Here is a 23,290-nt window from a genome sequence, read left to right as displayed (position 1 = left end):
GGTAGAAACCTGACTCCAAAGTCGAGAATCCTCCCAAGTCCCAGCCCAGCAGCCCAGTAGCTCTAGGCATTATGCACTCAGGCAGACTTCTGACTGCCGCAGACTCAAACTTAGTTCCATTGCACTATTCCAGCCTTCCTTCCTCAATCTTCTCTAAGTTCTCTTGATTGTTGATTGTCGTGTCGTGCTGTCGTCAATCATCGTTATTCTTCTTCTTCAGTCTTCACCGCCAATTACAGGCCTTATAGGCTTACAACAGACAATATTTTGTCTCCAAAAGTCCAGAGTCCAGAGTCTTGAGTCCTGGGTGTCGTTGAGACTAACCGCAAATTAAATAACAAAACAATATTTCGGTTCTAACCGAAAAAATTTGGTTCGGTTTGTTCGGTTTTCAAATATTTCAGTTTCAGTTCGGTTTATCATATAGATAATTCGAATTTTAGAATTTCATTTTTTGTGTTCGATTTTGAACCAAAAAAACCGAATGCTTTAGGAATGGATTAAAAATGGTTGTAGTGGGTTTTGCGCTTTAGCAGCAACTTCTCAAAAAATATCACATGTCTAGCTTTCTAGAAAAAACGAGAAGGTCATGTGTTTGAATGGTGGGGGGTTGTAGCCTAGTAGTGGGTTGTGGGCTTTAATAGGAATTTCTCATAAATTGTGGGCCTTAATATGATAATTATACAATATTATATAGACTTGTTCATGAGTTGGGCTTGGCTTTTACCAAAATTTCAATGGACCCGACTTGAAGCCTGAGCCCGACATAGTGTAAAGTTAAGCCCAAAGTCCAGCCTGTGAATAGGCTTAATATTAGATATTTGCACAAATGTTTTCAATTTTTTTTTTTTTTTGTGAATTGTTGTACTTTTGTGTATTTTCATCTTTTTTTTATTAATCTTTAATTATGACATCAAGCTTGACACAATTGGCCCAAAAGGTTCAATTGTTGGCTTGCCACCAATAGGAAAACAACTTTGTTTTCAAGATGGTTTTAAATTTATATTTTATTCCCATCATCAACAAAAACAATTATTTTTTATATACCACCAAACAGGAAAATAATTTCACTTTTGGATTAGTTTTTTAGATTTTGTATTTTGTTGAATGCTTATTGATGGAGGGTGATTTGACCCGACCTCATAATAGAGGGACACGTGGACATGACTCGACATAAGTGACAACTCGGCATGACAGCCTGGCCGCAACTCGATGTGATGAGCTCACAGGAACCAAGCCTGACAGCTCGGCACGGGCAACAGCTCGCTACAAGGTAGTATTTAGGTCACCTCGAGCTCTCTCCCACTAGGGGAGCGACTCGAGGTCCCTCCAAGTGAGGAGCTCTGAGCTCCTCCCAAGTAAGGAGCCCCCGAGCTCCTCCCAAGTAAAGAGCCCCCGAGCTCCCCCTCAGTGAGGAGCCCCAAGCTCCTCCCAAGTAAGGAGCCCCCGATATCCCCCTCAGTGAGGAGCCCCCGAGATCCTCTTTAGTAAGGAGCCTCCGAGCTCCCCCTCAAGAAGGGAGCACCCCGATCTAAGATCCCTAGGAAAGGGACATCCCGAACTGAAGACACTTCGGGTAAGCTTGCCAATAGGCTCCTGCCCAAGCCTAAGTAGCCAACTCAGACTTATTTCGGGCAGAAGCACCTCGATATGTTAGTAGCAGCTCGGTACCAGGTAACTCGGTATATCACTTGACAATCGTACCTACCAGATCCGGAGACTGCACCCATGTCTCTGGCCAGGCGGCGTCGTGCCTGCCAGGCCCTGACAAGTGTCCCTTGTCTAGCAGGGTCGTACCCTATAACGGTTACCTGCGCCCACTACCTCTGGTCTGACAGTAACGGCTACATGCTACTGCCGCAGCAGAGTATCAGTGACGGTTATGCCAAAATTGACAGGGCATCAGTATAAAAAAGCCCCGATCCCCGAGAGACAAAGGTAATTTTGATCCCGTGCTATCTGCACTCTTAACTCTCCTTGTATTCTCTGCAATTCTCTCTCAGAGTTCTAACTTGACCATTAGAGTGTTCCCATCGGGCGAGCTCCCTGGGAATCCTTCACTGTTTTCTCCATCTCAGGTGTTATCCGTCGCCAGATAGGAGCCAGGCCACCACCAACTAGGAGTGATCGGATCGCGCTACATCACTTGTTTATCGTGTTTAATTTTTAGGGTGATTTATATAAAATATTAGAAATGTGTAAATATTTTCTATAAAGTTTTTATATTTTTTCATATTTCTTGTATTTTTATCTTTTTAATTATTATTGTTTAATTATGATATCAAGGGTTGACATATATGACCCAAAAACGTCGAACTGTTGACTTGCCACCATGAAAACAATTTCATTTTTGCATTGGTTTTAGAATTTCTATTTTATTTCCAACATCAATAAAAACAATTATTATTTATCATACTTATTTTTCTTTAAAATGACTAATATAAAATATAAGATAAGTGTCTAAATGTTTTTACAATATTTTTTTTGTATTATTACACACTGTTTTTGTGTTTTTTTTAATCTATTTTCATTTTTTATATTTACCTATGATATCAAAGGAGGAAGTGGTCTTTCATTTGTTCCCTCACTCCAAAGATCTTGGAAGAAAAAGTCTTTAAAAACTATTTATGTTTGTTTGAAACAAAGTGGTTAGTCCCTTTAAAGCAACTTCAATGAACACTTCTCAAATGCACTCCCTCTTTAGTAAATAGGGTTATTATTTATAGATGAGAGGTTGAATCTTTTCCTTCAAGTTTTATGATGAAAATGAATATATTATCTTTGCAATCTTTCAATGACAATGTTGTCTTTATGTCTTTCAGTCAAAGTCTTAAGTAACTTTTGGTGATAGCGCTGCCTTTATATCTTTTAATGTATTTATTTCAATCCCCTACTCTTTTTAGGTATTATTTATTTTTGTATTGTTTTATAGGATATTGTGGTGAATCTTTTCACGAGATCTTTTAACAATCGTCTTGGTTGCTATAGCCAAACATTGAAATAAAGCTAATTCGAATATGGATCTTTCTCCATTGTTGATGGCCTTTATTTCCATCTAGTGGGGTGGGGAGTGTGGGGAGGGGGATATACATGGAGGAGTAATATATAAGTGGGGTTTATGGACCATGGGGGGCCATGGCTCCCCTAGGTTGGTTCCGCCCTTGTTGCTTTCCACATGAATTATATAATTCCTATAGGATATCTCCTTCTAATAGGGTTGTTTATTTAGGATGCTAGTTAGATAAAACTTATCTCATCATTTGATTTCAACTTATCTCATCATTTGACTTTTTATTGCAGGGAAGAACATTAGAACTTCATCAATGTATACTACAATAAAGCTAGTATATGAGATAAATATTTCATTCATTCTTCTTTGGAAGTCTAACAAGACATTTTTTTTTACCCAAATGACATAACATTCCACACAAAGTCTCATCCATTTCATTGTATTGTTTAATGCCTTATAATTTATTATTATTTTATGGGCTCTTCTTTCTATTTTAGACGAATTTTTCCACATGAAATGTTGCACAACTCCATCCATGGGGGTTTATTGGGTCTGATTAAACCCTTATTTAATAATTCTTGATTTTTTATTTTATGCATATTTTTAATAGCCTGCTAGTTATTTAAAAAGATCTAGCTTTTGTGGGAATTTTGTTTTATTGAAATTTTCTTCATATGAAAATCCTTCAAAATGAGATTGTCTATACTAGAATATATTAAAAACATTAGCACATGTCTCTCTTTTCAATTTCTTTTGAAAGTCTTATATTTCTTTCTTTACCATAGGCTTGTCTAAGGCTCTCATTACTCTCTCCAATTGTATTTTTTTAAGGTTTGTTGTAAATATGACCTTATGTCCTAAGTTTTGTCTCAGCCATCTAGTTCGATTGTTTTGGGTTTATCACAATTCAAATGTGACCTTCCTGCATTTTATGCTGATAGTTGTGAACATCCCAATTGTTTTGGGGTTCACTCCATGACAGAAAATGGAGCCACCACCCAATCTATGTGAAAGGCATAGGAGTGATGGGCCTCCCATGTTCAAAATACTAAATAAAAGAAAAGACTCCCATACCCAAGGTAGCTAAGGTATTGTGCACCCCACTCCCTTGATTTGTGTAGGATGCCAACCCCATTATCTTTTAGAGAAAATTCTCCTAAATTCATAATAAAGAAAAACAATAAAGATTGAATTGGAAGGATTAAAGATTGATTTTCATAGACTTCAAAGTGAGGTAGGGATCTCCCCCCCTCTTTTTGAACCCCTAGAGAGAAGCAAAGTAATTGGGAGATCTCCTCCCAATTATTTTTTATTCTCTCATAAGTTTCCTACTAGTAGTTTTTTTATATGAAAATTAATCCTCGATCCTTCCACTCCACTAGTCCAAGAAACATAAAACTTATCCCAATAAACAAATTAAACCTAATACAAGGGAAAGAACACCACATTCATACTAGAAAAAAAGAGAGACAATGAAAAAACACTATGAAGCAATTCAACCAACAAGAACACTAATTCAAGGCTGAAATCATGCATTTAAGAAAAACAGTCACACCCTTACTCCATACAATGAACTAACTAGCAAGAAGGAAAAAAGGCAAAGAAAAACTAATAAATCCAACAAAACTGAAATCCTACAAACTTATCTCTCTATATTCTAAAAAAATGATCAGACAAAGATACAATACACATAAGTTCAGTTTAGATTATTTTATAGCACCAATGCACAAAGAAAATTGCAAAAAACATGAAAAGTAATCAAAATATTAATGCACATTGGAGATGTTGCAAATACACCTCTATGTAGCTTTCTTCCAAACATTTGAGAGGCTACATGGGAGTGTTTTGAAGATCAAATTGGCTGATAATGGTGGAGGAGCTTCTCACACATTTGGACACCAAAGAGACTTAAAAAATGTGATGAGGGACTTGGGGAGTTGGCACTCTAACCTTTCTGCTGAACCGGGATGGGATCCTCCTCCTTTCTTCTTCCTTAATCTTCTATCTTCTTCTTGCTACCACTTAACTGAGAAGAATGGAGGCTCCTTTCTTTTTCCTTCTCATTATCTCTCGTAATAGATTTTGGAAGAGATGATGGAATGGGGGGTGAGAAGTGAAAAGGGGTTTCGGTTGTGAGCATTACAATGCCAAGAGATAGGGGAGGGAGAGAGGAGAGGAAGAGATTTCTGTTTTCATCCTTTTGGGACATTAGGGAGAGTTAAGAATGATGGTTTGGGGATCTTGTCTAGGTTCGAAATTTGTTTTTTTTTTTTTTTTGGGGGGGGGGGGGAGGGGTTCTTTTTTGAGATTTTGAGAGGGGGAAAGTTGGTCAATGGGATTTTGGTTTCCATTTACCAAGAACCCCATTTTTTTTCAGATTTATGTGGGGACCATGGTATCATTTACCGGGGTAATTGATACCCATTCCCAAGATGGGTAAATAACTTTCCCACCTAGAGGGAAAATGCCAACACTTGAATGGGACAAAAATGCCCTTTTAATAATGAAACTTTATGGCTAAATGGTCATTGCATTATTTACATGAAAAATAAAAGAACACGGGTAAATGTTTCTTAACAAAAGTTTACCCGGGTAAATAACTTGTCAAAAAGCAAACAAGGCATTGGAGTTAAAGAGGTTGTATTTCCATACTTGTGTAATCCCCCAAAGGAAAGAAGCTTTGCACCTTTATGAAAAGGAATAGGGTGCGTTTTGAGACTTCTAAAAAAGGATAGGGAGGACCTAGGGTTTATAAAAAATGAGGGTTCATCTTAGGGCCGAAAAACAATGGGAAAAGGTGTGGGAAATCCTAGGGCTATGAAGGTGCTAACTGTTAGGGGTTTCTTGCAATTGTTTAACAGTCAAGGATTAATAGGGGAGGACCTAGGATGTAATTTTTGTAAAAAAGAAAGGACAAAAAGCTTTTGGACGTTCTAGATTGAACTTAGGGTTCTCAAGGGAATCCAATGGTTGGGGGAACGCCAAGTGTTAAGGGCCTTTTTGTGAAAACCAAAGTTGTAAGGGATTTGGTAATGAGGGGCTAAAAACAATTTTTGGGAATATGAAAAGAGGGACGTCCCTGATTTATTTTGCCCTTTCCAAGGAAATCTAAAGGTGGGGAATTAATCCTACACGACTGAAATGTGTTCTAGGCCCTTGGAGAAAAGCGGATAAGATTCAAGGGAATGAAATCTTGATATTTAGCATGAGTAATTTTTGTATGAATTTTTTAGGAAATGAAGTTTAGGTGGTGTGTTACTTGGAATGGGTTAGAGGTGTTAAAGTTGTTGGGACAACAGAGAATGTGAACATCAAGCATTCCGGTCACTAGTATCACATGAATTGAAATCTCTCTTTATGAAAGGGCAAAATAGAAAATTCCTATGGTAAAATTTAACATGAGGGTTGTATGGGTCCGCATAAAGTGTAAATGAGCTTTGGTAGTCTCAAAGTGTGTGTAGATGTGAAATTTTGTGACTAAAAGCATATCAGGCAACGAAATCGGTTAAAATAGAATATTTTTTATGAACAGGTAAAGTGGGTATTTTTTATTTGGAATTTAATGGATAGTCGATGGGATTTATAGAGACTTTGGGAGGGTTTGGAAGCTTTGAATAACCCGTCAGAACATGAACCTTGAATTGAAATTGTAGTTGCCAATAAGGGTGGTTAAGTTGGAATGCTTTTTTAATGAGGGGTAAATTGGTCATTTTAAGTTTTGAATTTTGACAAATCATTGATTGAGAGGCTTTGATGAGATTTGGAGGCGTCAAATCATTACAATGGTGATTTTGAATTTAAAGAGTATCGGGTAACGATGGTGGTATGTTTGGAATCTTTTTAAATGAATGGTAAAATGACCATTTTAAGGTCTGAAATTTGATAAATCATTGATTGGAAGGCTTTGATGGGGCTTAGAGGCATCGGATGGTGTGTTACAATGGTGATTTCAAATTTGGAGAGTATTGGGCAAGAATGATGGTTTGTTTGGAATCATTTTAAATGAAGGGTACAACGGTTATTTTAAGGTATGAAATTTGATAGATTGTCGATCGAGAGGATTTGAAGGGTGTGATTGAGTGTTTAAGGTTTTTCTTCGTATGGTTGAGTTTGATCATGTGATAAGTGTGGTGTTGCGGATTTAACTGTGGGTTTATGAGTATTTGAGTTAATATTTTGTTTCCTAAGGATTTTACATGATTTAGAAAGGGTGATGAGGCCTATTTGGCATCAGGTATTATAAAAAGTAGATTGGAGAGGAAACTGAGCAAAAATCGGGTATTCACCTAGTTATACCCTTTTTCATCAGTTGAAAGAGTAAGATAGATAATAGGAAAGACGTCAATAGAATTACTTCTTGATTTAACGCATCAACCATCATGAAAGAGGTCCTTAGGCATGTGCCTTGATTGCAGACATGGGCATGGGGGATTTTATATCGAATTCTTAATCTTCTCTCGTGTGCAACACTATCCTGCTGTGCTGTTTTGCTGAAAGACTTTGTTGGAATTAGCCCTTACCTTATGCAATTTATATCACTACTGTATTCATGCTAAAATCTTTTATTTTTATAAGATTTTTTGAATACCAATTTTGAGGTTTTTTCTACATTGCATATACAAACTGTGAATCTTTTTCTATGAATTCCGTTAGTTTAGTCTCTTTTTCCTTCATTACTTTTTTTTTGTGTTCTATTAGATAATTATCCTATATTTTAGTTGTTTTAACTTATTGTTTTAAACTATTGACTTTGACTTTTAGATATTCAATTTTTGTTGCTTTAGGTTTAACAATTTTTATCCTTTCCATAATGGTACGTTTGGTTACTAAGAAATTGAAAAGGGAAACATCTTGGAAGAATAATCGAATTTTTCAGTGTTTGTTCTAAAATAAATGATGGGATTAGAAGAGGAAGAGGTGGGACGCAATATCCCATAACTGGGCATGCAGGACCACACCAAAATAGATAGACCCCGCTAAGAAAAGAAAACGAGGGCAGTTCGAAATAATATATTGTCGAGGTTGTTAGAGAACACTCCAGAGATCTCCGTTTTTTCCTACACGTCGTCTAACGATCATCTCTCAAACGACATCTTCAGCAAATTCTTGCAAAGGTAAGCACAAATCTAGCATTTTTCCGTTTTTGTTTGATTATTCGTATGTTGATCGATGGAAGTCTATTTTATGTTGTCGTTGTTTGTTTTATTTCAATCAACGTTTTAAAAAATGACCCAGAAACGAAATTAAAAAGCAATCAAAACCGTTGAACAGATCGACAATTTGACTACCCAGATCAACAGTTTTTTATCAGATTCCAGGTTTTGAATAAAATGAAATCAATTGCCTGAACAGTTCTCGGGCCAAATGGTCTGACTGTCCGAATCAACAGTACTTCAAAAACAGTGATTTCAATAGGACACTTGTTAAACACAAGGATTCATAAAAATTTAAGAACCATCAAAGGAGGGATTGAGAGGGTGACACATCTAGTAAAAATATAGAATTATGAAAAGCTCTTCTAAATTGTTAATTAGATTATTTTCAACCATGGACTTCTGTTTTAGCAATGTAGAAGATGATATGGCCATCTTAATTATTTATCAAATGAGAGATACCTTGGGGTAGTTTTTTGGGCTTGTAAAATTAAAGTTTTAGCTTTTTGTTATAAAAAAGTTTTCTGTTATTACTGATAAAAGAGAGAGAGAGAGAGAAAGAAACTTTGGATTGACAATATTGACTTCATGATTATGCAAGCTCTATCATATATTGGACCTTTTCCTAAACAAGGAGGCATACTACATATTTATTATTTAATTCAGCATTTGCCTCCACAAGCTAACACCTTTTTTTTTTATTTTTTTTATCTTGAAAGCAAGGGTAAATTATTTGGTCCTCCCCTATGTCAAACCATCTAATAACACAGAAGAGATTGTTGAATAGGACAAGTATTAATTAACATCAATGTTGTAGCATTTTTTTATCACATACAATTAATTAGACCTGTTTATGGGTCGGGCCAGGTTTTCATTCTATATTAACAGATTTTTCTAAGGCCCAAGTCCGGTCCTCATAAAAAGCCCGAAGCCCGGGTCTGAGCTTGAGTTATAAAGAAAAATAAAAAAATGTATATATTAAATTATAAATATATATATATAATTCAATAAGTATTATATTATTTATATATTTTATATAATATAAAAAATACATTTTATGTATTTTATAAAATATATAATGTTAAGTCGGGCCAAACCGGGCTCGGACTGGACTTTTTTGACAAATCCCGAACCCGGCCCGTAACACAGTCGGGCTTACTGTGTTAGGCCCGAGGTCAGGCCCGTAAGCCTAATTACATGACCTAGCCCGATTAGGATGCAGGCCGGGCCATCGGGCTACCCGGCCCATAAACAGGTCTACATAGAATGCACCTAGATCAAGGAAATGTGCAACCACATAAAATCAGCCACACCTAGGAGCCTAACAAGCCTTAGCACCGAAGTTGCACCTCGTACATAGACGTACCTTTTTATATACAAATCTTCAGATACTCATTAATGCATATTTACCAAGTTTCTAATGTCCTGTGCTTAAGTTTGTTGAATGAGTTCTTAAATGAATGAATTTGAACAGGTTTTCTTAACCAATTCCACCATGAGTGTGTGAACAAGTGTTTGTATATTAGATGGATACATTAAGCATGTATTCATCTATTTGTTTGGCAGATGTATAAGTTGATGATTTGTTGGAAATGATTCATTGCTGGGTTCTTTAATGAATGAGTTTGAACAGGTTGTCTTAACCCATTCTACTAAGAGCATGTGATCTTGCATGGGATTCACCAATTCCCATGCATATATGAATGTATTGTTACTTGGATGGTTAAAATTAAACATGTTTTCTTAACCCATCATGATACGTTAGACAAATTCAATGAGAATGCTTTCAATTTTATAATTAACAGGTGTTATCATTTGTTGGTTGTAGCTCCTTCTATGAATGAATGAGTCCATGATTTATTGAAAAATGATTTGTTGAATATATGGTTTATTACACGATTTAAACTGAATAGGTTTTTTGTCTTCAAAGGTGGTTGCCTTTGAGTATACTTCACATGGACAGAGTGCAGTGTGCAGGTACACCGATTTAATGGAACAATTTATTGCTGGTACACCACATATGAAGAAGCTATACACCAATTTCGCTTGTATTACAGTAGAGTTTCCATAGTACATAGTCTACATCCACCTAAAGTCAAGGAGTGGTGTTCTTCCACACAGGAGAATGGTACAAACAATGAATAATTGGAAGAAAACTAGGTTGGAATGATTCATTATTAGTTTCTTGCCATCAGCTTAATATATATGATGATATCTACGAATATCTTTTATTATATGAAACGAGGAATAATTTGTAATGCAATTAAATACCGCACACTAAACATGGAACATGTTAACTAACGTTTTGTCAAATGTGGTTGCCATGTGGCAATACATTTACGTGGATGGATTACGTACTAACTTGTGACTAACAATATTTTATATGCGTCTCACACCAAATTATTGTTGTCACATGGCAAAATTGCACTTCCATGTCATGAAAGAATATGGAAAGGGATGTCAAATAACAAGCTTCCAGTTAATTTTTCTTAGAAAACAAAACATAGGAAGATGAACATTGGATGCAAAATTGAGAAAAAAAATTCCTTTCTCATCTCACCTTTTCCCGGTAACTAGACATGTTCATAGGTCGGGCCGGGTTGGGCTTGGGCCGGGCTTTTGCTCTTTATTAACATAAACTTTTCAGGCCCAAGCTCGAGTCCGGCCCGACCAATGGGCCTAAAACTTGGGCCTGAGCCCGGCCCTCAAAAAAGCCTAAAGTCCAGGCTCGAGCCTGAAGCCCGACTTGGGAGTCTAAGCGTCGGTGACATCTGAGAGAATGGTGCATGTTGAGTTCGCCGATTCCTGGGAGTCTAAGAGTGAGAATAGAAACCCAAAAAGTGAGAAAATAGAAGATGACAACAGTGCCAGCTAGAGAGAGAGAGAGAGAAAGAGAAAGAGAGCTCACCGCTCGAGAGATCGAGAGAGATCAAGAGAGAGAGAGAGAAAGACGATCTAGATCTGGTGGTGTCATCCGCCGGTGCGGCGGTGCCCGAGTTCATAGAATGAAAATGGTGCACCTGGGTTCTAGTGGCGCCGGCTGGAGAGAGAACTGAGAAGATAGAAGACCTAGTTCTAAGAAGAGAGAGAACTGAGAATGAGAAGAAAGAAGATGAAAACGGTGTTGGCTAGAGAGAGAGAGAGAGAAAGAGAGGGAGAGAGAGAGAGAGGAAGAGAGATTACCGCCAAAGAGAGAGATGACTAGTTCTGGTAGAGTTGGTCGTCGGTGACTGAGTTCGCAGGTGCAGTTGGGTTCACTGGTTCTGAGAGTTGAGAGGGAGAAACGAGAGCCGCTTCTGAGAGTGAGAGTGAGAAAGGAGAATGAAAAGAAAAATTTTAAGTATTTAGGGTTAGGGTTAGGTAGTTTAGGAAAAGTCGGGCTGAGCTTTTTTAACAAAATCCCGAGCCTGACCCATAAAATAGTCGGGCTCGGGCTTTTAAGCCCGAGGTCAAACCCGCGGGCTAAAACACATGCTAAAGCCCGTCCGAGGTGGGCCAGTCCGGCCCATGAACATGTCTACCGCTAAGTAGATAACTAGATGGACCATAAGTTCATTAAAGGAATAAAAGCTTTCTTCATTGTTGTCTGCATTTTTTTAGGTGCTTTAGATATTGAATAGCTCGAGTAATTAGGTGTTTCTTGTTAGTTTTAGGATTTTCAACATCATCTATCATGTTGAAGAACTTCTCTTCGAGTTTTAACATTTCAATATTAAATCTTCTTCTAATGATTAAATGACCATTCTATTACTAGAATATCCACGTGTACATTAATCATTAGTCTGTTCACAACATTGGCTTTTTGTAGAAAGCCCTTACTCTTCTTGTTATGAGGTCTTATGTTATTCTATTTGAAATAAGTGTTTTTAGGCCCCGTTTGGTTTGCGGGAATAGGGGTCTAGAATCGGAATCAGGATGGGTTATTCTAATTTCAACTGTTTGGTTGGATATAATCGAAATCTCATTCCTATTCATGTTGGAATGGCATTCCCCCATTTGAGGGAATGACCATTCCCTCTCCCTCCCTTAGGAATGAAATCACTTTGTTGCTTATTTTCATTCTTATTCCCATTTCTGTCTGAACCAAACAAACTATGGGAATAGACCATTCCGATTCTGGCTGCGAATCAAACGAGCCCTTAGTGTTTTTATACTCTTTCTTTCTTTCTCTATTTATAAATTTGAATTTCCTCTTTAACTTTTTTGTTTGTACTCTTTCTTTTTGCTCGTAGAGCAATAAGATGAATCTACAATTAGCTTATTAAACTCCTAACTACAATTTAATGTGCCTTGTAAATTGTAATTAATTTTTAGTGGTTTATAATCTTTAAACATTGCCAATGTTTTATCAATGAAGTTACATTATTTAAGGATCCGTTTGGTTTATAGTCAAAATTGGAATCGGAATCAAAATTGAAATATTTCAGAATCAGAATCGGAGTCGGAATGATCCATTTCCATAGTTTGTTTGGTTCATATAAAAACTAAAATAGAAATTGAAATCAGTATGAATGGAGTTTCATTCCCAAGGGAGGGGCAAAGAATAGTCATTCCCTCAAATGGTGAAATACCATTCTAGCAAAATTGATAATAGGATTCCGATTCCATCTAACCAAACAGTTGAAATCGGACTAGCCCATTCCAGTTCCGATTCCACACCCTTATTCCCACAAACCAAATAGGGCCTAAATGTTCCAGAGTATTAGTGTTATTGATTATAATCTATATCAACTATTCAAGTGTGCTTTTCTTATACAGTTATATATTATTTGTCATTATTTCAATCTTATATTATTGATGTATGTTTTCCTCCGATATATTAAAGCATAATCTTATTTTCCACAATGTCCATTCGTATTTAATGTGTAATGCGATAAAATACATATTTGCATCCATGTTTGATGATATGATGCATTATAATGATGTTTTAAACTTTGGCTCTAAATTCCTTCTCTCCCCCCTCTTTCTCTCCATGCCTTTAGTAGATTTATAATCCCATATCCATAATCACTTCTCTTTATATTATGGGTATACATCGAATTTGCGACAATACCCAATATGAATGTAATACTATTGAATTGATGTTGAGTAATATATTATTAAATATCACTCTCAGTCCCACATCACATTGAATTAGAATGAAATCCTTGCTACATATATAAAATGATGTATAAAACAAACAAAAGTTAGCATATGAGTTAAAATGAAGCTCGTGAGCTTGGATCTCATACGCATGAACTCTTCCCACATTCCAATCGTCATTGGGGAGATGTTCGCAATAGATAGTGATAATGTCTTATGGATAAAGATTTAGGAAAAATTTACGAATAGGAGATTTGGAGTGGGAGTTCTTACCTTATTATTATTATTTTTTTATCGTAGACCCAAAATCAAGATAAGTTTGGCTTGGCTTGACCCATGCAATAATATATATATATATATATATATATATATATATATATATTTTACATCATACATAATAATTAAAATTTCATTTTTTATGCTATAGGCCCAATGCCCTATCTGGGCTTACACAAACCTAACCCCAGGCTTATATTTTAGGTCCAATGTCTACATTAGGCTGGGCCTAAGCATGGGCTATGATCCTTGTCATATGTGCTAAGCTTGGCATAGGCCCGACCCAACCCATGATCAATCTTATCCAATTCTTACACCCTTTTTTTTTAACACACTTCTCAACCTCTACAATCCATCAACCCAAAGCTAGAATGGAGAAAGTCTTTGCACTTACAAACTTGTAGTGGGTGTTTTCTGTTGCATCATCACCGTGAAGGATTAGTATTGCCTTCCCACACGCCACACCAACTTTACGGTACGTTGCAGTCAGACATTAGGAGCATCTCCCCATGAAAATAATTCGCCATATTTGTAGGGTTGCAAAATAAGTTGGAACTGATCCCATTCGAATCTATATTCGATGTAGTAGGAGCTGATTTTGAATACCCCATATGATCCTAACAAATCGAAACGCTTAAGTTATCAAATAAGATCTAACTTGATCCATTAGTTATGAAATATTATATACTATATGTTAAAATATATCATTATATTATATAAATAACATACTTTGTTTTTTATATTATACAATCAAGTTCTTTTACTACAACCCAAACTGAATTGGATATAGATTCTTATCGAATTTGGATTGGTTGGATTTCTTATTGAATCGATTTAGATTTACCCCTTACCAAATTCGATTCAATCCATTTGCAATCCTACCATCTTGATCTTCTGGTTCTAAGCCCCCCTATGAGAGTGCTTATTTGATGAATTTATTTATCTTAATAAGCACTTGTTAAGTGTTTGGTGAAAAGGCATTTATGTCAAATAGAGATAGTATAGGTATTTTGAAAATGATGTGGCTGGCCAAGATGGGCCAGAAAGGAAATAAACACTTATTGTTTAAAAATAAGTCCAACATTATGGCTTATTAAACGAGTATATTTGAAGGAATAAACACTTTTTCACGCCAAACGCACATAATTACTTATTGGCGAGGTTCTGGACTAAAATAAATTCTTATTTAAATAAGCACTTAAAATTAATCACTCCGTGCTAACACAAGCCTAATGTTGTTTTAGATTGGTCTAAAGATAATAAATACCCATTTTTAAGCCAGAAACTGAAAAATAACAAAGAAAAAACATATTATATATAATATTTTTTGTAATATAATATATTATCAAATTGGGTTCGGGATTGACCCGGATTTTTGAGATTGTCCGAACCCGATAAAAAAAGTCAGGACTAATACATTAAGCCGGAGCAGCAGGCCTAATTCATGTCCGACCCGGTCCGTCGGGTTACCCGGTCATGAACACGTGCATTTGTGAGTTGTGACTTGTGACTTGTGAGCAGATCTGACAGAGAATTGAAATAGAGGTCAAGGGTGTTTTCGCACATTCATTATAAACTTTGATATATATTGATTCTTTGAGCGTAGTAAACCCTAGAGAGGAAAACTTGCCTCAGCACCAACCTTCAGTGAAGCTCGAGGGTCTAGCTACAGCCATGGAGACTGCTAGAACGGTGAAGGATGTTTCCCCTCATGAGTTCGTTAAGGCTTATGCGTCTCATCTGAAGCGATCGGGGAAGGTAACTTCATCGTTGTTCGACCTCTGTCTTTTTTTTTTTTTTTTCTTTTCCCAGTTATTTGATTATGTTCTATTATTCCCGCATTTCTAGATCCCCAAGTCCATTGATCCTAATTGTCTTGCGCTCAGTTCATCTATCATATGTGTGCATATATTTTGCTTACAGAGAGGGTGTTTTTATTGAAGATTTCTTTTTTATAATTTTAATATACATATACATGTTGTTCTTGCAAGATTTTGGGGACTAGGGTTTGTATAAACTATTTGCCATTGTTATTGTCTAGTTTTTGTTCTATTTGTTCTTCCGCATCCATCGAATACATGGTTTTGCATTCGTTGGAATGTAGATCTGTATGGCCTTAAATGCTTAGAGATTGGTCACTTTGTTTGGGATGATACTTCGCAACAATAGTTTATATGCTAGCACAACTACTAAACGTGTTGATTGGTCATTATGCATCGGATTGATGCAAGAAAGTAGATTGGAGCATTCCATTTTAGAGGTTGTACGCGTAAAAATTGTTAGGCTTTATTTTTTCTTTATTAGAAGCCATGGATGCACTTTCAAGGAGCTGAACATCAGGATTAGCCTATCACTCTCAAAAAAAAAAACATCAGGATTAGCCTAAAACCAAATCTATAATGGTAGCTAAAGGCGGAGGTATTGAGATTTGGTGTACATCAATTAGCCTGTTACTCGCATTGAGAACTTGTGTTTGAAAGAATGTTTCGGAGGAGCCCTAAATTTTGGTTTAGAAAGTTCACTCGTGTTTGAAAGAAAGTCACGTTGGAAAGGTTTAATCTTTGGTTGGGTGTTTGGCTGACTTAACCGAATGATGGATCACCATTCACAAGTTTTATAATTTTGTTTCTTCTGCAGTTGAAAAATTAGGAAAATTCACACGTGTAATTAAGCACTGATATATGCTTTTTTTGGTTCCAAATTCATTACCGTGTTTCTATCATCACTTCTTTAGATTTGTTTTCCATTTTTGTGGATTAGATGGAGCTTCCTCACTGGACTGATATTGTGAAGACTGCCACGTTCAAGGAGCTTGCACCATATGACCCAGATTGGTACTACATCAGAGCCGGTAAGTGGCTGAGACATTGAGTGCTTGTTTTCTTGTATGCATCTGAACTTATTAATGCTATGTATGGGTGTGTATCATCAATGCTCATTTCACGGTGCAGCTTCCATGGCCCGGAAAATCTACTTAAGACAGGGCATTGGTGTTGGGGGTTTTAGAAAGATTTATGGTGGCAGTAAGAGGAATGGCAGTCGTCCTCCACACTTCTGCAAGAGCAGTGGTTCTATTGCCCGACACATTCTTCAGCAGTTGCAGAAGATGAACATCGTTGATATTGATCCCAAGGGGTAAATCTTTCATCGTAAATCTTTCATCCTTTTTGATCATTAGATTGTTGATTGATGGTAATGGCATTTTCTACAATAAAATGCATGAATGTAATTCAACCTTTTATACTAGTAGGCATATAGGTGGTTATTACGGGGAAATTAATAATCTAAGGGTGATTCTAGACTAGTCTTCTTTTGCAGCTTGGGAGATACCGACAAGGCAATCTATGCCAATTGACTGATCCCTAACTATTGTGATTTTGATGATGATTTATGTGATGCCAAACTTATATGTGTGGTTTAAATTTTAAATGCTGAAAATGCTATCTCACAAGTATATTTTGTCGCATTTGGCTTGGTAGTATTTGATAACATCATTGTTCGTTTTCTTCTCCCTTACATTTTCATTTTTTCTTTTAGTGGAAGGAGAATCACCTCAAGCGGGCAGAGGGACCTGGACCAAGTTGCTGGAAGAATAGTGGTTGCTCACTGAGTCATTACATATTCTGTTTTCTGAAGGTCCTGTAGGGCTTTCTTTTAATTTTGATGTAGCCAATAGTATTGTTAGGTGTTTTCCTTCTCTGCTGCTTAGTCATTAAAAGATTGGAATTTGATTTACTTTAGTTATTCATTGAGTTTTCAAATGGCGACCCTTTTGTTATCTTGAGAATCTGTCATATTTGCGACACAACTTGAAAAACTTGTAATGCAAAAATGTTTTTATTTTTTCTAGAAATTAGATATATAGTTGTTTGCAATGTGCTTTCTTTCTATCATTTTAACATGTAGCGATCACCGAATGGGGTGGGCCGGTGGGGTTATTGGGGTATATTAAGTGCATGATGGGATAAATGTATTTTCTTCATATGCTCATGAGCTAAATTGATGAGTTCAAACGTTTCACATTTATGATTCGTTGTGTGTGGCTTCCATTTTTTGGTGAAGATTGAAAAAAAACGTATATAAAAAAGTGACTTTAGTTTGGATGATAAGTGAATTCAAAAGTGAAAAAAAGTAGACCAGGGACCACAGAGGAACCTTGTGAACAAACTTGAAACGAGAAGTTAAATATAATGATAAAATATTTCCAATACAATAGAAGCTAGAAATTTTCTTTTATTTCCAATTGACATACAAGTAGTGGGTTAGTTAGCCGCTAATCTTGTTGCTAATACTGAAAATACCGTTATTACTTTATGTTATTCAAATAAAGGAAAATAAGAAATTTTATTTTCTGCCCTTGGTAATTTTTGAAGGGTTGAAAAACGGACTTTGGATCTCCTGCCCACGAGAACTCTGCCTATGCCTACCCACAATACACTACCCCCTAGGAATTGGGAACATCTCCCCTTGCATAATACTATGCAGAGGATGAGATGTTCTCCATGTGTGGCTGCGATAAACGTGGGCAGGAGATCTGGACTCTAAAAAACGGAAATGTTAAAAGGCTTTTAAAATAATTGTTAAATGTTGTGCCCAATTTGTTGTTATTAATGTAGGGCTGTTAATGGGTTGGTTCTTTGATTTTGCTCCTGGTTTGTGATTTTTTAGTTTTCTTGTAAAAGTATAAGGTTCAAAATATCAATGTGGTCGATATGCTATCGGTGTATTGGGCAGTATTTGTAGATATTTTTAGTTTTTTTTAGTTGTTTTTCTGAATCTGGTTCAGAGGGGCTGGTTTAATGTCTTTCCACCCCTGAATCGGTCAAACCCCTGATACACCCTTAGTGTTAGGAAACTCTTGATTGTTATGTATGGCCAGGTACATATCGATACTTTGAACCTTGGTAGTAAGTAATATAATTTTGCTAAAAAAATTTGATTTATTAACATATAAAAATGTTGCTATTTTATCATAATTTTTATTAAGATTATATTATGAAAAATAAAATTTTAAGTGTGTGTATATTATATATATATATATATATATATATATAATTCAACTTTGTTAGTTCAATAATATTTGTATTGATTAAATATTAATAAATAAAAAAATAATAAAAAGAAGTTAGTATATAAATAAACAAAATGAATATTTTAGTTTAATAATATCTATTTTATAATTATAATTTCAGAAAATTTAGAATAGAAAAAAAAATTATATAACATAATGGAATGCACATCTGTTCCACAAATGACTCACAGTATATCCCGACCATGTATTGGGAACATCTCTCACAGACAACTTTGGGACATCTTCTCAATGCACGCTAAGATGTGCATATGTGGGCCTCAGATTTGATGTCAACACAGCTAACAAAATTGTTTGGTGATTAGGTGAGGCAAGTCTTGAAGAGCGCCTTATTGATGCAGCAGGCTAGACAACTATGGACTTGATTATCCAGATTAATAATTAGATGGTTTTTGGGTCTGATTTTGCCCCAATTTATAATCATTTAGAGTCTGGTTGATAACCCTGAATTAATGTAACCCTTGTATTTTTGGAAGGTTGAGAAAGCCAAGCAAAATAGTACCGAGTGAGATGAAGCAGAAATGGTGATATCCTTGCAAATGCTTTATTTTCTTTCATTTAGGGTTGGTTTGGTTCATGTGAATACGGGTCTTAGTCATCATAATGATACCATTACCATTCCAATTATCCTAACCATTTGGTTGGATAGAATTGGAATCCCACTCTCATTTTTGGTGGAATGACAATTCTTCCATTTGAGGGAATGTGCATTTTTTTTTTCTCCCTTGAGAATGAGAATCCATCTCAATTGATTTCAATTCCAATTGTAATTCCTATCTGAACCAAACAGACATGAGGAATAAAGCATTCAAATTTTGATTGTAACCAAATGGATCATTGTTAACATGTCCCTTGTTCTTTTTTTTTTCAGGTATTCCCATTCCTTAACCCCCAAAACCTTAGTAGCAATGGAATTTGATCTCGGGTCTCTGCCAAGTCAAGTCAGAGATCCTTCACTAGAGGGAGGAAATTATATTGACTGCTTACTTTTACATTGAAAAAGTGCAAAGAAATGAGAAAAACGAATGATCTTCAATGACCAATGAGGAAGGGGGAATAGGAATCTTCTTGTATGTTATTTCATTATATTTTTATGCCATCCTCCCTCTCTTCAAATGCTTCCTTTATCATTATTCATGAGTGCAGATGTGGAGCTTCGGCTCTCTTGGGATGGTTGGCTGTTTCGTTGACCTTCAACAAAACCATCAAAAACAAAAAATTTATGCACATTCTTTGGCCAAGTGAAAATCATATATTGCATTTCCACACACAAAAAAAAAAATCTAAAATTGTGTTTGATTTAAGGGAAAAGGTAAAACCTTTTGCTAATTCTTTGGCTAAGTGAAAATCATATATGACATTTCCTAACTGTTTTATCTCTTCTTCTACTAATTGCATATCACCCAACATTGAAATATTGAATAACATAAAAATGCATTTAAAGCACAAGAGTTCTGTGTATCACACAAACCTTTTGTTGCTTTTCTTCTATAGTGTTCAATTAAGTCTAACTTTTTTAGGCCTTTGAGCTAATTAATTATGGACTGGATTTAATAGACACAACATAAATAAGCACGTTAAATGAGCACTTGATAACTATTTTGACAACTGTCAAAAGTGGGTTTTAATCTTTTTCAAGTATAAAGTAAGGGTATTTTCAGGGACAAGTGTCAAATTTTTTTTTTTCAAATGCACATAAAATATAGTTACAATGTTGTGCCTACCTGATCGGAACTGAATTAATTGGAAAAGGGTGTTCATCTTTACAAACTGAGCTGAGCTATGTATACAATATATAAAAGCCAGATTGGTTGTCAGTGTTTTATTAGGGTATTTGCTTTTTGGTTGTTTGTGTTTTATTTGGGTAGTCATAAGAAAATTGTACAACCATGCTAAAGGCATATGCCATTTTGTATCTTCATATTAGAAATTTACATGATGATTGAATTCAGCACGCCTAATTGCCCTCGAATCATAGTTTTAAAAGGGAGTGAGGTGAGGTGAGGTGAGGTGGAGCCAAAAATATATGGTAATAAAGTGTGCCCTTTACTTATTAAAAAGTGCACCCCTAAAATATATGATTAAGTTATAACAATATATTAATTTTAAAACAAAAAATAAACATAAATATAAAAAATTCTATAAAATAAATAATATTTACCTTAATACATAAAATATTACAAATAATTTTAGTATGTATGCATATGTTAATTAACTAAGGGTCATATTAAAAATAATATAATATGTAATAAAAAGAAAATATGTAAGTTTGATATAAAACGAAACAAAATGTGTGTCTACTTGCATACTTATATATATATATATATATTAGGCACCCAACTATATAGGTCGTGCTGCTCATGGCCTTACTTGGCCTGACACAATATGGGTTGTGTCGAGCTTGGATTTTGAGGCCCATAGGTTGGTATGACATGACACGATATGAAGCCAACTCACTAAGAATATACTATTGTGGGGGTGACTTTAGGGGAGGAAAATTTTCAATAATGCCCTTTAATAGTTACTTTGGGAATTTTTTTTAAAAAGTGATAATTAATTTTATAAAAAACCAAAATACCCCTTCCAATAACCATAAAACAACTAGTTTTTAAAGGTATTTTGGTCAATTGAATTAATTCTAACTCCTATAAACACCCTTACCCTTCCTCATTAGATTCTCATATTCTCTTAATCTCTTTATCCCTAATCCTTAATTTTCAATTTTATTTAAGTTTTAACAAGAAGAATGCATGTTCACATATTTCAAGCCAGCAATATTAGGATGTTAATAAGTTTCATTTGTTGAAATCAAGTTGGTATCTCAGGCTGACGAACCGGGTAAGTTGCAATTAATTTTCATTTTTAGGATTTTATTACAATTAAAAAAAGGCTGGTTCCTCTCAAAATCCCTTGAACTTTTTCAACATGTTTGGCTTTGAGGATATATGGTCATAGTATGACAATACCGATATGGGTACTAGTGCTTCTATGGATGATGTTACTTTTGAAGTCACCCATAGGTTGCTATTATGAAAAGAAAAAGTCTAGCCAAGTCTAAGAATTGTTTAGTATAAAAACTCTTAAGGGGGGAAGGGAAAAAAAGATTTGTTTGGATAAGATGTAAGTGTGATTTTTATTATGACATCAAGGGTGGGCAATAGCCATTTGGCTACACATATGACTACTTATCTAAGAAATAAAAAATAATCAAAATCAAACACAAATCAGGACACTAGGTGGGCTCATAAAAAACCAAAAAAATAAAACCAAATTAAGAAAATCGAACCAAAAAAATGTGAATCAACAATAAATAGAATTGACTGGTATATATATAATGTATACCATGTATTATCTATATATTATATATAAATATATGCATAATATATAATGTCTATTTATGATAAATATTATAAATATAAAAATCTGAAAATTGAAATTGGCCAATTGGTGGTACTAGTTTGGAGAACTGCAAAGACCGGTGGTATTAGTTCAGCTTGAAAACATAGCTCACGATTTGGTTAATTGAAATGTGAGAACCCCCACTTTTTTTTTTTTTTAACCCAAAACATCATATTTTATTCAACTATGAAACTTGTATGAATATAGAGTAGTGGTCACAGTTAGACTTGTTCATGGGCCGGCTTCGGGCCAGGCTTTTACTCATCATTAATGGAAATACGCTAAGCCTAAGCCCAAGCCCGGCCTTGATAAAAAGCCCGAAGCTCAAGCCTGAAGCTCGACCTAATAAAAAAATTACAATTTTCCCTATTCAAATTAGAATTATAAATTCAGATGGTTTTTTTCCTATTTAAATGAACAATGGGCCTATAAGATGGTTTTTTTCCTTTTCTTTTACGTTTTAAAACACAGTTTTACATTCTTAAATAAAAAAATTTATTCAAATGGACATAATCACATAACCCATTTTAAGTCTAATTTTAGGTTGGGTTGGGCCGGGCTATTTTGTCAAAACCCAAGCCCGTCTCAAATTTATTGTAGGTTGGGATTTTTGGCCAGAGTTTAAGCCCACAGGCCTATAAACATGTTCAAGCCCGTCCGGGGGCTAGGCCGGCCCATGAATAGGTCTAGTCATAGTACCAAGCAAGAAAGCGTAAGAACATTGTATAAAAACAAAGAAGTGGTAACAAAACAAAGCAATAATACAAGCCTCTAGAAAGAATAAAATATTCATAGTGGATAAAGGAGAAAATGAAGAAACTTCTGCAACAAACAAATGGTGAGGTAGAATCACCAACTGAAGAGATAAATGAGTGCATCTCTAACCATCGAAGAGAGGGATAAAGATAGTTGTGATTCGCTATAACTTTAATCATTTGTAATCATAACCGCTAGAACTTTAACTGCTAAATTGGAACTAATTGGAACTTTGATAGGCTAGAACCATAACCGTCAGAACTGTTATCATCGAAACTTGAATCAATTGGAAGTTTAACAACCCAGAAAATGTAACCGTCGAAACTGTTATCACCAGAAGTGGAACCAATTGGATCTTTAACCACCCAAAACTGATATTGCCATAACCATTATCGCTAGAAGTGGAACCAACTAACTTTAACCACCCGGAATTGGAATGTTAACCACCTAGAATTTTAATCGTCGGAATTGGATCCACCCAGAACTTTAACCATTTGGAATTATAAGTGCCGATGGAATAAAAAA

General features: G+C 35.4%; 1 protein-coding gene across 1 annotated transcript; it reads left to right on the top strand.

Moving 5' to 3' along the window:
* The first annotated feature begins 15,052 nt into the window (after positions 1-15,052).
* LOC148854444 (small ribosomal subunit protein eS19x) lies at positions 15,053-17,396 on the top strand. Its single transcript, XM_088983366.1, has 4 exons — positions 15,053-15,279; positions 16,282-16,372; positions 16,473-16,656; positions 17,059-17,396. The coding sequence occupies exons 1-4, from the start codon at positions 15,196-15,198 to the stop codon at positions 17,129-17,131; spliced, it is 432 nt and encodes a 143-aa protein (XP_088839492.1). The 5' UTR covers positions 15,053-15,195; the 3' UTR covers positions 17,132-17,396.
* Positions 17,397-23,290: the final 5,894 nt, after the last annotated feature.

The sequence above is a fragment of the Nelumbo lutea genome, chromosome 4 (assembly GCF_056320005.1).
Source record: "Nelumbo lutea isolate HS-2025 chromosome 4, American lotus-T2T, whole genome shotgun sequence".
NCBI lineage: Eukaryota > Viridiplantae > Streptophyta > Magnoliopsida > Proteales > Nelumbonaceae > Nelumbo > Nelumbo lutea.
This window is presented reverse-complemented; position numbering and strand designations above follow the sequence as displayed.